Source organism: Erythrolamprus reginae, chromosome 3, assembly GCF_031021105.1.
Source record: "Erythrolamprus reginae isolate rEryReg1 chromosome 3, rEryReg1.hap1, whole genome shotgun sequence".
Lineage (NCBI taxonomy): Eukaryota > Metazoa > Chordata > Lepidosauria > Squamata > Dipsadidae > Erythrolamprus > Erythrolamprus reginae.
The window spans coordinates 129353660-129365880 of NC_091952.1; the positions used below are offsets into that span (position 1 = coordinate 129353660).

At 37.8% G+C, this 12221-nt stretch overlaps 1 protein-coding gene across 1 annotated transcript in view; it reads left to right on the forward strand.

Moving 5' to 3' along the window:
• The window catches only part of SYDE2 (synapse defective Rho GTPase homolog 2), a 64436-nt gene that overhangs the window by 38021 nt on the left and 14194 nt on the right, over window positions 1-12221 (forward strand). The window contains 1 exon segment of the mRNA XM_070746626.1: window positions 8262-8443. Within this exon segment, the coding sequence (XP_070602727.1) occupies window positions 8262-8443 (182 nt within the window).

Genomic DNA, 12221 nt, shown 5'->3' on the forward strand with positions numbered 1-12221 from the left:
ATACTGAATGCAGTATTCCAAGTGTATCCTTACCAAGCCAATATAAAATGGCATTAACATTTCACGTGGTCTTCATTCTATCCCTCTAGTTATGCAGCCTAGAACTGTGTTGGCTTTTTTGGCAGCTGCTGCACACTGCTGGCTCATATTTAAATGGTTGTCCACTAGGGGACTTCAAGACCCCTCTCACAGTTACTACGTTTGTTCTGGATTCTGGAATAATTTTGTTTCCAGATGAGTGCTGGCTGGAGAATTCTGAAAGTTAAAGTCCACATGTTTTAAAGTTGCTGAGATTGAGAAATGCTGTTCTAGATTCTAGTCAATATATATGAATGGATCACATTGAAGAAACCATGGCAAGTGCTTCATTGTATCTACTGTCAGTACATTCACAGCTTAATTAAAACAAAACCTTTGTAACAATTACTATTAAATAGCTATCACATCTTGATAGAAAGGCTAAATCAGCTGTAAGGTTGTTATACATCCCATTTTTAATGAAGAAAGTGGGAATTTGTTCATATTTCAATAAAAAACATATTCTAAAGGCATGAATCAATGAGCCATCTGATTTCAATTGCCAATCCCAGTACACTGATGGGAAACTGAAAATAGATTGTTTATGATAAATGCTGTGGACCCTGTCATTCAAAGAATTTTGGCTGGCGGGATCCTGGATAAAAAGCCTTCTCTGCTGTGGCCCCGACCCTTTGCAGCATCTAGCCGCCCCCCCCCCCCCCCCCAAGGTTAGATTGGCATCCACTCTTTTGATTTTCCATAACAGCCTGGAGAGCTGCTCTGCTGGTTGGCTTGGGGCCCTGATGGGGGAATTTCACACTGGAGGTGGTTGATCAACTAATAAATCCATCTCACTTTTGTATAGTCTATGGTTTCACTTTAATGTTGTAAGCCACCTAGAGTCACCTTGTGGCAAGAGGGGAAGCAGACAAATTTAATATATAATGTTAATACTGTATATGTATAACCTTTCCTTTCTTCACCCATGGTTCTGACATTGGATTGCTTAAAGCATGCATGGTAGATAAAGCTAGAGAGGAGAAGGATGGTTGCTTTAGGGCTCCAGACATGGCTGTTTCCTTCTCCCTATTTTCCTCTCCCTAGTTCCAAACTGAACATTGTCTGAGGGTGGCAGCTGAACATGTAGGTTTCTTCATTTATTTATTTTTTGTAACTAGGAAATGAGCTTACTCTACTGAACCAATAAACCAGTGTATTTTTTTTTTAAACCAATGTAAGCTTTCTATAAATTGAAATTACTTTTTTGGTCAAGAAGGGTAAAATGTAAATCCTGTAACTCTATTCCATATTATGCCCCAAATAGCTTTCCTGCCCTTTGCAATAGGTTTGCAGAAGTCTTTCTTAAATATTTATTGTACTTAAGTCTGTGCAGTAGTATGTTTATTTCAGAAAAGTGTACATTTCTTATGCAAAAAAGTTAATTATTTCTTTAATTTGGAATGTTTAGACTATTGAATGCCATTGCTTATGTACCTCAAAAATATTCAAGAGATGTTAGAGAGTTCATAGGTGTGCAGATTCAAAAGGTGTTGGTGGTAGAAACAGCTCAATAGGATTTTGCTTCCAGAAAGTAAGTAAGGACTGAGTTTACACAGTACAAATCAGAAGTGATGTGTGTCTGTGCAGGCAAGAAACAAATGGAGGATCCTCAAAAACATTTTGTTGCACATTCTGAAGTAACACCCCCAGTATAGAGGAATAGAAATATGGGACACCATCTTGAATCATCTGCTAAACTTTCTCTGTGCTTTTAGTTGAATAAAATAAAATTTATAACTTCCTTTTTAAGGAAATTGCCTGTTTTACACTTCTTGGATGACAAAGAAGGTTTCCAGAGTGGAATTTCCTGTGGGGATGGACAGTTTCAAGCAACGTTGTTTGAAGTACAGCTGTTTTGGAATTTAAAAGTCTCTTGTCTTCTTTATTCTTTTGGTTTGAGCGGTCACAGCTGCTTTTATTTATATGCACAGACTCTGAATTGTAGTGCTCCCCGTAATGAGTTTTTCTGCCTTAAAACAAGCATTCATCTTTAGAACTCATATCCTATTTTCATCAGTGACCAGCCAATTATTGTGGGAAGTTTACACAGAGCACCTCTGAGGAATAGACTACACTCCTTGCATGTCCTTTGCCTCTGTTATTCACCTCTGAACATGATAAAGTTATATGACAGAGTTATTAGACAGTAACTTTTGTTATATAAACCTTTTTAAAAGCCCTGTAGTCTAATAGTCATCATGTAATCTGTGAGGTTAAGCACAATTATTTTTGTGCTTTGAAAACACAACATTAAAACATTTGGCCCAGACAAGTGATATCAAAAGGTCCCTGCAGTTCTCAGAAGTCTATAGTCAGTGCAGATGTTCCTATCCCTAAAGCAAAATAGATTTTGTAGCTGAAAATGGGTAAAAATAATGTTTTCTGCCTGCCACGCATATTAAAATGCTTGTTAATATATAAGAGTACTAATTGTTATTCTTGTTTTGTAAATATTAAAAGTCCATTATTTATGATTTATTTGGAATAGTTTTATATAGTAGCAATCATGGAAAATGGAATCAGCTGCTGCATTTTGTGTCCTAAAAATCTCAGCTTTCAAGTTTAAAAAGCTACCTCTCAGTCATCATTAATCTTAGTTTCCCAAACAGCACCTGTTGAAAGCTCAGAAACTGGAACAAGTTAATTTGATGATTATTTGTCATAGCAAGTAGAATTCTGCTCTTTGCTGAGAATGCCAAGGAATCAGACTTTTCCCAACTTCAAAGGTGCCTGTGACACCAAAGTATAAATCCTGTTCTTAGAATATGTCTCTGACTTGGGCAAGTAAAGAGAAAAATATCTTTGCTGATCTAATTAAAATGAGCACTGTCAGAGAATGGACATGTCAATATTTACATTTGTAAAAGTTAAACTGGCGTATAATACAGTGGTACCTCTACTTAAGAACTTAATTCATTCTGTGACCAAGTTCTTAAGTAGAAAAGTTTCTAACTAGAAGCAATTTTTCCCATAGGAATCAATGTAAAAGCAAATAATGCATGCAAACCCATTAGGAAAGAAATAAAAGCTTGGAATTTGGGTGGGAGAAGGAGGAGGAAGAAGAGGAGGAGGACAGTTACTGCCAAAGGAAGAAGGTGAGGTGAGGAGAATAAAAAAAATCCAAAATTTTAAGGCTTAAAAAAAAAAGAGGGACTCTGAGGGGCGAGGAGGAGCATGCGCCTCCCATAAACCCAGTGCAAGGCTGCCTCCCATACACTGTGCCAGAGAAAGAAACCCAGGGGGGATGGTAGGAAACTGGCCAGGCCTTCGTGCTGCTCTCAAATTTCCTGGGAATTTTTTCTGGCCTGAGGTTCTTAAGTAGAAAATGGTTCTTAAGAAAAGGCAAAAAATTCTTGAACACCCGGTTCTTATCTAGAAAAGTTCTTAAACAGAGGCGTTCTTAAGTAGAGGTACCACTGTATTAGATTTTTGTTTTGTCAGCTACTCTAGGAGAGTTTTGAATCAGATCGAGCAGTGGCTTCTGGATATTGAGGAAGGTCTTTCAAATGGCACTTTATTGAAAGAGAAGCACCTTGTTAAGAGATTTATCTCCAAAAAAGTAATAGGCATTGTTCTAGCAATTTGCCAATTTTCAGAATTCCTCTTCCATGAAAAACGACTTAACATTTTCGTTTTAAAGTCAAATACGAAGCAAGAACACATTTTCAAGTCTGTGTCTTAAAGGTTTATCTCCTTGCTCTTTTGAAGAATTATTCTGTTGCTCAGGAAATGCACATTTAACTATTAAACTTTGAGTCAGAAATGTTTCTGTAGCTGGCACTGGCTTACAGTGCAATGCACATGCCATTCAGAATAATGTGCCTTAGCAAATTTAGCAGCTGGCTGATTTCTGATATTTCTGCATCGTGTCTGCTTCCAGCCATGTGAACTCTCTCGTAGAAAAGTATACCGTATAGTTGACAGTTCAGTGGGTTAGAAAAATGAGAAATTAATGAGGTGGATTGGAGAAGTATGTGTTTTCTCTCATTACTGCCTATATTCTGTGCCAAGGATGGTTGGAACAAAAAAAATAAAGTTGTCAGGAGATGCCAGTCCATAAAAAAAAAGACTGCCCTCTCTTTAAAGGTCTCTAAATGAAGAACAGTGTAGGGTCAGAAGGCTGACAATTTGTTTTGTACAGGAATGAAGAGAGAGAAAGTGTTTTGAAAAGGAAAGAGCGGGCGACTTGATTGCAGAGCTCAGTGTGGCTCCTGTGAAAAAACATTCCAGAAGTGCCTTCCTATTGAGTATTTTTAAAAATGCGCAGCAGACACATTTCCTCTTCCTTTTCCTTTAGAGTGCTGTATGTTGTGCTGGCTGCAGAGCAGCTCCTTTGCTAGGAAGATGGCAAAACACTTTCGTGATTAGTTCTCCTACTCCTAAACTGCAAAATATTGAAAGCCCAGAAGTGTAATTTACAAGTTCCAGTATTTGATCCTGCTGTTAATTTAAGTCTTTCCTAAACTTCTAAACTAAAGGTCTCCAACTTTGGCAACTTTAAGATTTTCAGAATTTCCCAGCCAGCGTTCTGGGAGTACAAGTCATCAGGTCTTAAAAGTTGCCAAGGTTGGACAGCTCTGATATAAATTTTTGGGTTACAGTACTCTGAAAATTATAGGAAGGTTAGTTGAAGCAGGCTGCATAGCATTAGGTTGAGGGAAAGGCTGGTTTAGATTGCCAATTTGTGGACAGTCTTTCCTCGAAATACTTAGACAAAAAACAGATTTTTTGACCTGCAAGATTCTGAGAGTGACACTGAAATTATGTAATCCCAGTAACTTTCTGAATCCGCTTCTATGAAGAGTAGAAATGGAGACCCTTGCTTTAATCTTAAAAATTTTGCTCTCTTAACAGAGTCTCCAGTTAACACAATTCACATTACAGTTGGGTCACAGGGTAGGATTTGTGGTAGGCACACTGAGTCTTGCAACAAGTCTTGCTTTGTTAAGAAAAATTCAGCAGTGGTATTTCTGTCATGGTTTGGGGATTAACAAGGCCTTTATTTGCCAGATACTTAACTTGGTATCTCAGCTTCCTACTTTCAGCTCTTTGTTTTCATTCTGCATTAAACAGTACGATTTATTAAGGCTCAGCTTATGTTTAGCGGCTTGCATGAACAAAATAGGATCAAAGCAATTAAAATCTGAGTTTAGATTTTAATATTTCAGAAAAATGACTGTCATAAAAATATGTCTTTTTGTGTCTTGAAATTTTATAGCCCATTTTATAGCATGGGATTGGTGAGATTCCTGAAATAAACAGGATGTTGTAGTTTAAACTACACAAATGTAAAGATTGTGTTGCTTTGCCTACAATGATGGTGGGCAATTTTGGAGAGGGTGACCAGAGGTGCAAATCTCAACCTTTCAAGTAAACAGTGGATGCCTTCTAGTAATAGGAAAGAAGCAGTCAATTAATTCAATTTATTTTGATCAAAATCAGATATTTTTTATAAAAGATAAAAGGGACACGTAAATGTAAAAAGTAGGCTGAAGAGACCTCAGGAACTATATTGCACATAGGACCTGAAGACATTTACCTAGTGATGTTATCAGCTACCTTTCAAAACTTCTTTGTGTAATAAAAATGTTATTATCTGATTAAAATAAAGTAATGTAGCATTTGTGGTATGGTAGCCAAGAAGAAATGAGACTGCTTCCACTATCAGAGTAAAAGGGAAGGTTGGGTTCACCAGGACCAGTATTAATGGTAAATCTCTGTTCCCATTCTTACACAGATTTTTCTGAATTAAAAGGCTGTGATTCAATACAGTTTTGAATTCTTCCTTAATTTAATCTCTCTCTCTCTCTTTTAAAAAAAGACAATAAATAAAGAGGTAGACCATTTTTAAAAATCTGACTTTGTTGTGTTTCCATCAAGAACAACTTTTTAATGTTAAGGGAATAATCAAACTAATTCATTTTTTCACTTGATAAGATCTATTCCAGGGGTCCCTGACCTGTGGCTCATGGCCCACTACCAGGCCATGTCGTATTAGCAATCGGGCCATGTGATGATGGGTCAGCTCATGCATGCATGCCCTCTCACAGTCCAACTCATGCGAGCAGCTGGCTGGCCGCTCACAGCCCCACTCATACAAATAGAGGGCATATGCACAAACTCACACAAATGAAGCCATGTCCACACATGTGTGCACCTGTCCCTCGCACAAAATCATCCCCCTCCACCCCCTTCCCCTCTGTGCCGGACCACCCACCCGGAAAGATCTATTCTGCTTCTTTTATCTTTTGGAGGAGGGAACTAGTTGTGGTGTTTATGTTTGTCCATCTGTATTTATTCAATTTGTACAGCCACCTACCTCAAATATGTAACTCAAGTAGCTAGCAATGTTTAAAAACAAAATTAAAACATTATAACAAATCAATATATAACATATGCTGCCACTGAGATAAAAAATATCTAACTAATCGTAATTAACATCATGGACTCATTTATGCCTCCTTTTACTTTCACCTACTTTGCTGTTTAACTTCTAAGACGTCTGCTGCTTGGTTGGGCTTGAATGCCTCAGTATAACATTTATTTATTTATCCAATTTATATAGAGGCCCATCTCACAGACATGTGACTTTGGGCAGCATACTACAAAAACAAAACAAATACTTAAAATAATTATAAATTTATACCCACCTTCAGCTAAAGGTTACACGTGGCATTTGAATATCCTCCTCCACAGAAAACTTAATTTAATGGAAATTAAATTAAGTAAATCCAACACACATGACTGTTTCCCATATTGTTAATAATGCCAAACTTCTGTTAAATAAATAATAATAATCTGTTGTAAACTGTTAGCAATCATACTCATGATAGCAATAGCAGTTAGACTTACATACGTCTTCTTAGGGCTTTACAGCACTCTCTAAGCAGTTTACAGAGTCAGCATATTGCTCCCAACAATCTCGGTCCTCATTTTACCAACCTTGGAAGGATGGAAGGTTGAGTCAACCTTGAGCCCCTTAGAATCGAACTCTTCGAGTGAACAATGAGTTAGTTTGCAGTACTGCATTCTAACCACTGCACCACCACAGCTCTTGAAATCTGAGAGGGACTGCATTTGATTCAAGAACTGTGGATTATGCATTAGAGCGGCTTGCACAATTTTTGGGGGGAGACAGGGTCAGGCTGTCCATGTAAGGAAACAATCAAAGTGGCAGCTGCAAATCTTTACTGGGGCAGTGGCATTGGGCAGCAGTGAATGCATTGAGCTTTTTAAAAAATGCTACTGGGCTGCATATGGTTGGAATAGAGTGGAGTGGATGATGTATGTGTGAAGGAAAGGGACTTAAGACATTACAACAGAGGGGGCCAGCATCTTTGTCCTTAATGTCCAGTTCTGAAATTTTGTTTTAAATGACATGAGACACAGTGGAATTAACATATGTAAATTGGAATCAATAAAGATTCTGAGCTGGGGACAGAACAACCTGTATTCACTTGTGGTTGCGACTACTATGATGCATGATACTGAAAACATTCTGATAAAATGTTAAGTGTATTAAAATTTAGAAGTGATGTGATGCTATGATTGCTATCCCCAATAAAGTTTTATATTAATTTTGGCATTTCCTTTAAGGAGCACACACGTAGATAGAATAAAAGAAACAAGCTATGAGGGTCACCCAGGGTCACCCAGAAAGTAATGCACCACATTTTTTTTCTCAGCTGACAATAATGGTACGAATGCGAAAGTTTAGATATACTGTACATTATTTGAATTGTCAGGAGTGTGTGTGTAAATTTTGCATTTCTTCAGACAGCGTAGCTGCAGCAGTGTTTTAAAATGGTGTCTGTAAGTAATGTTTCGCATTCATACCATTACTGTAGGCTGAGAAAAAAAATGTGGTACATTACTTTCTAGGGGACCCTCGAATAAATGATTTTCAGATTTGAGAGTGAAATATATATGTACACACACAAACACACAATATGTGTGAATGTGTGTATGTTTGTTTGTGTGTATGTCTCCAACCATTTGTCTGAGGTAATGTAGGTTCTCCTGCCCAAGCAGGGGGATAGACTAGATCTCCAAGGTCCCTTCCAACTATGTTGTTATTATTATTATAAGACATCCAATTTTGAGATAATTTCTGCACGAAAATTATTTATTCTCATCTTCTGGTAAATTTATTATACTTTGTTTTCCCCGCATGTCTTGTTTAGGTATCCTCAAAGATTATTTAAGGGAGTTGCCTTCTCCATTGATAACTAAACAACTTTATGAAGCAGTATTAGAGGCCATGGTAAAAAGACCTTTGAAAATGACAGCAAATGGATGTGAAAATGATTGTAATGATTCAGAATATACAACGGCTCTCTTGGATTGCCTGCCAGAAGTTGAGAAAGTAAGTATTTGTTAACCTGTTGAATGAGTGCATGGCTTAAGGCAGCAGTCCCCAACCTTTGTGGCTTTGCCCAGCTGTGGGGAGAGGGGAACTGGCCCTCAAGAGCAGCAGGCCAGCACATACTTGTGCGTGCTCTGGCTAGCTACTTGAAGAGCCCAGTTCCAAATTAGGCTAGCGGTCCCCAACCTTTGCAGCTTGGCCTGGCTGAGAGGAGGAGAAGGGAACTTAGCCATTGCACTTGAACGGCCCAGTTGCAAATAGGCCACCGCCTAGTGGTGAGCTGCAACCTGAGGGTTGGGGACCCCTGACTTAAGGAGTACAGGCACTCCTTGGCTTACAACTATTTTCATTTGGTGACTGCTTGAAGTTACAATATTCTTGGAAAAGGTTTTCACGCTTATGAAAATCACCATTGTAATCTTCCCAGCCAACTTCCAACAAGCAAAGTCAATGCGGGAAGCCATACTCATTTAACAACCTCACAATTCACTTAACAATTGCAGTGATTCACTTAACTGAAAAAAAGTTCATAAAATGGGACAAAACTCACTGAACAACTGTCTTATTTAGCAATAGAAATGTTGAGGTCATTTGTGGTCATGTCAAGGAATATCTCTATCACTATCACTATCACTTTCCCTCTCCTTTTTTCCTCTTCAGAATAAAACTTGACTTCCAATGACTTCAGCTAAGTTGGCTCAATGAATTGATTCACAAGATGTTAAGACCACATCAGAGATTCTCAACATTTGTGATACTATGATCTGATAAAATAAATATATTTGTACTCTGAATAATAATAATAATAATAATAATAACAACAACAACAACAATAATAATAATAATAGCAACAATAGCAACAACAACAATAATAATAATAATAATTTCATTGATTAATTGATGTTAACAGTTCGGCAAAAATATATTATTTTTAATAATTAACATTTAATCTCTATATCCTATAAAAAGAAATAGAACTTTGTAACTATCAGTTTTCATTGAAATGATGAATGACATATAAAACCCTACTTTTGATGGGAAAGATGAATTTCATTTTGGTTGCAAATGTGGAGTTTATTTTTGAGAAAGCCGCTATGTTCTATGATTATTTTTGAATTGATGTTTGCTTTTTGTAGCAGCAGTTGGAGAAAATGGGGACTCCTCTGTCAGCTTGTAGAGGGAGCTAGTTCGGAGCTGGGCTTGCGTGCCTTTTTGCTGGAGATTGTCAGAATTTGCTTTGGTGTTGCTTTTACAAAGCAGCTGTTGGTTTGTCCAGACAGAATCACCAGAAGCGATCCAGCTTTGCGCATGAAAGCCATTAGACCATATTTAATTTACTCTATGCCAACTGGGCAGGTTGGCTGGCGACTTGTCCAGGCAGAATAGGAGCAAGTTCTGGCAGTAACTCAGTTTTGCCATTAGGTTTGCAAAGTCACTTTATTAAGAAGATTTGCTGGAATTATTCTATAATCAAGCCAATCTGTGTGTGTATAGCAGAATAGATGCAGCACGAAACTTGCATATGGTCGCATTGAAAGAAAGACTACTTAAGTATTCCTTGAAAAAAGATTCACCAGTCTGCCTAATCTTAATCCTTCCAAACCCTCAGTAAGTTGTTTAATTCCCTTCTCCCTAACAAGTACGAGGAAGTGATGTGAACAGTGATTTGGGGCTTTCCCTTGCTGCTATTGTCTGATGCCAGCTAAAGGTAGACAGTTATATAACCATTTCTCTTCTTGAAATGTTTGCTGCTGCAATTTCCAGGAAAAAAAAAAGATATAGATCAACACCAAAATATTGCCTGAAGCTACTGATAATAGCAGATTGGCCGGCAGTACACTAATACAGCTGTCCAATTATTCAGGCAAGTTGGATTTTGCTGGTAAATTAGAACAAGGGTTGAGAAATCTACAATCTAGATCAAGATGACCGTGATATGGCATTCAAACTAACTCGCTTGGCTTTATTTTAGTCTTTTGGAAACTCTGTGGAGTTTTGTAGTCCAAATCAGATATCTTCAGGTAGAGCAAATTGTGAGCTGTCTGTCTGGGGTTTGAATATGGGTAGAAAAACAAGAAAATAAAGTTCTGTTTGAGAGATAAAGAGAACAGTGGCCACAAAGCAAATGCGAAGCAGTAGATTCCTCCCACTCCATTTTTGGCAAGCTTATTATTTGGGGAGGGGGCACTTCATTCAACCTCTTTTGATGTTAGAAAAGTATAGATATGCTAGGGTTGAGGGAAAGAGGCATCATTAGGAGTTCAAGACACCATAAATTGATATAGGCATGGGGTCATTCCCCCCTGATTATAGAAGTTTAATGTTTTGAATGCTTTGAAAATTAGGCTGAGAATGGGAAGTAAGCACTAGCACAGTGATGGCGCACCTATGGCACGTTGCCCTAGGTCAGTTCCACTGATTTTCAGCCTCCTTTTCAGCTGTTTTCACAGTATGGGGGGTTGTGTGCATGCGTGGCAGGCAGTGCGGGGATTGTGTGCAAGCACAGGGGGGGTATTGCATTATGGATGTGGGCATGCATGCACAGGCTATCGTATGTATATACACTCTTTTGGCACCCGAACCAAAAAAGGTTCGCCATCCTACAGTAGCACCTAAACCAAGGGACACAATCAGCTGGACCCCTTTAATCCTTTAGCCTGGTTGTGCAGGTGCCTCAGTTTGTACAGGCTCTTTTAACTTTGTTGCTAAGTTTATCCACTGCCAGAAATCTCATTTTTTCTGTACCTTTCCATTATTCCACACAGCAGTCTCATATAATAAGCAAAGGGAGTCACATGAATGCGAATTTGTGCCTTTAAGGGCTCCCACTTGGCAATTCTCATCAAGAATCCAAACTATAGCAAACCTTATGGATTTGGATTGGAAAGCAGTTATCCTGGGCAGTATAGGGAGGAGAAATTTGTTATGCATATGCAAAGCAATGAAATAATCAGATCAATTTGGTGACAGTAATATATTTAAATCCGATCTCCAACTCACATTTTTTGCACACTTGTGAAATAATACAGAAAGATTTAATTCAAAGTTATTGGTAGAAACAAAGTTGAACACAGTGAATACTTATTTAATGTTATTAACAATACAGCTAGTCCTCAATTATTCATTTAGTGACTATTCAAAGTTACATGAATACATTGACTTACAATCGGTGCTCGTGCTAAATAATTGTAAAATTATTTTTGGTTAGGATTTATTATAGGTTTTTACTGTTCTTATTACTAACATTTAACTTTGTTTATTGTATGTACTATTTACTGTTGTAAGCCATCCTGAGTCCCATTAGGATTGCGGGGACATAGAAGTCAAATTAATTAAATTAAATTACATTAAATTAACAACTGTCTTGTTTAGCAAGGGAAATTCCGGTTCTAGTTGTCATAAATTAAGGACTCTAACGCTCTTGATTTGGTAATAATAATTTATTAAATTTGTGTGCTGTACAACTGCCAGCTACTCTAGACAATACACAAGGTTTTTCTCCTGGCAAGCTACCATTTTCAGGCACTTATGCCTGAAACATGCTCCTTAATTAATTGTATATGGGGTCATAATGTGCTGAAGTACAATGTGGAATCTTTGTCTGTTGCAGAGAATCTAGTGAAGGAAACCAGCTGTAGCCTTCTATGGGCAGGCAGCTAGACAAAACATTTTTCTAAGCAGAGTTACTTCCCTCAGATCTTCCAAAAAGATGAATTTATTTATCATCAGCATCTCTCTCCTTCTTTTTCACTATGCTTTGTATTTAACGCTAGACCTG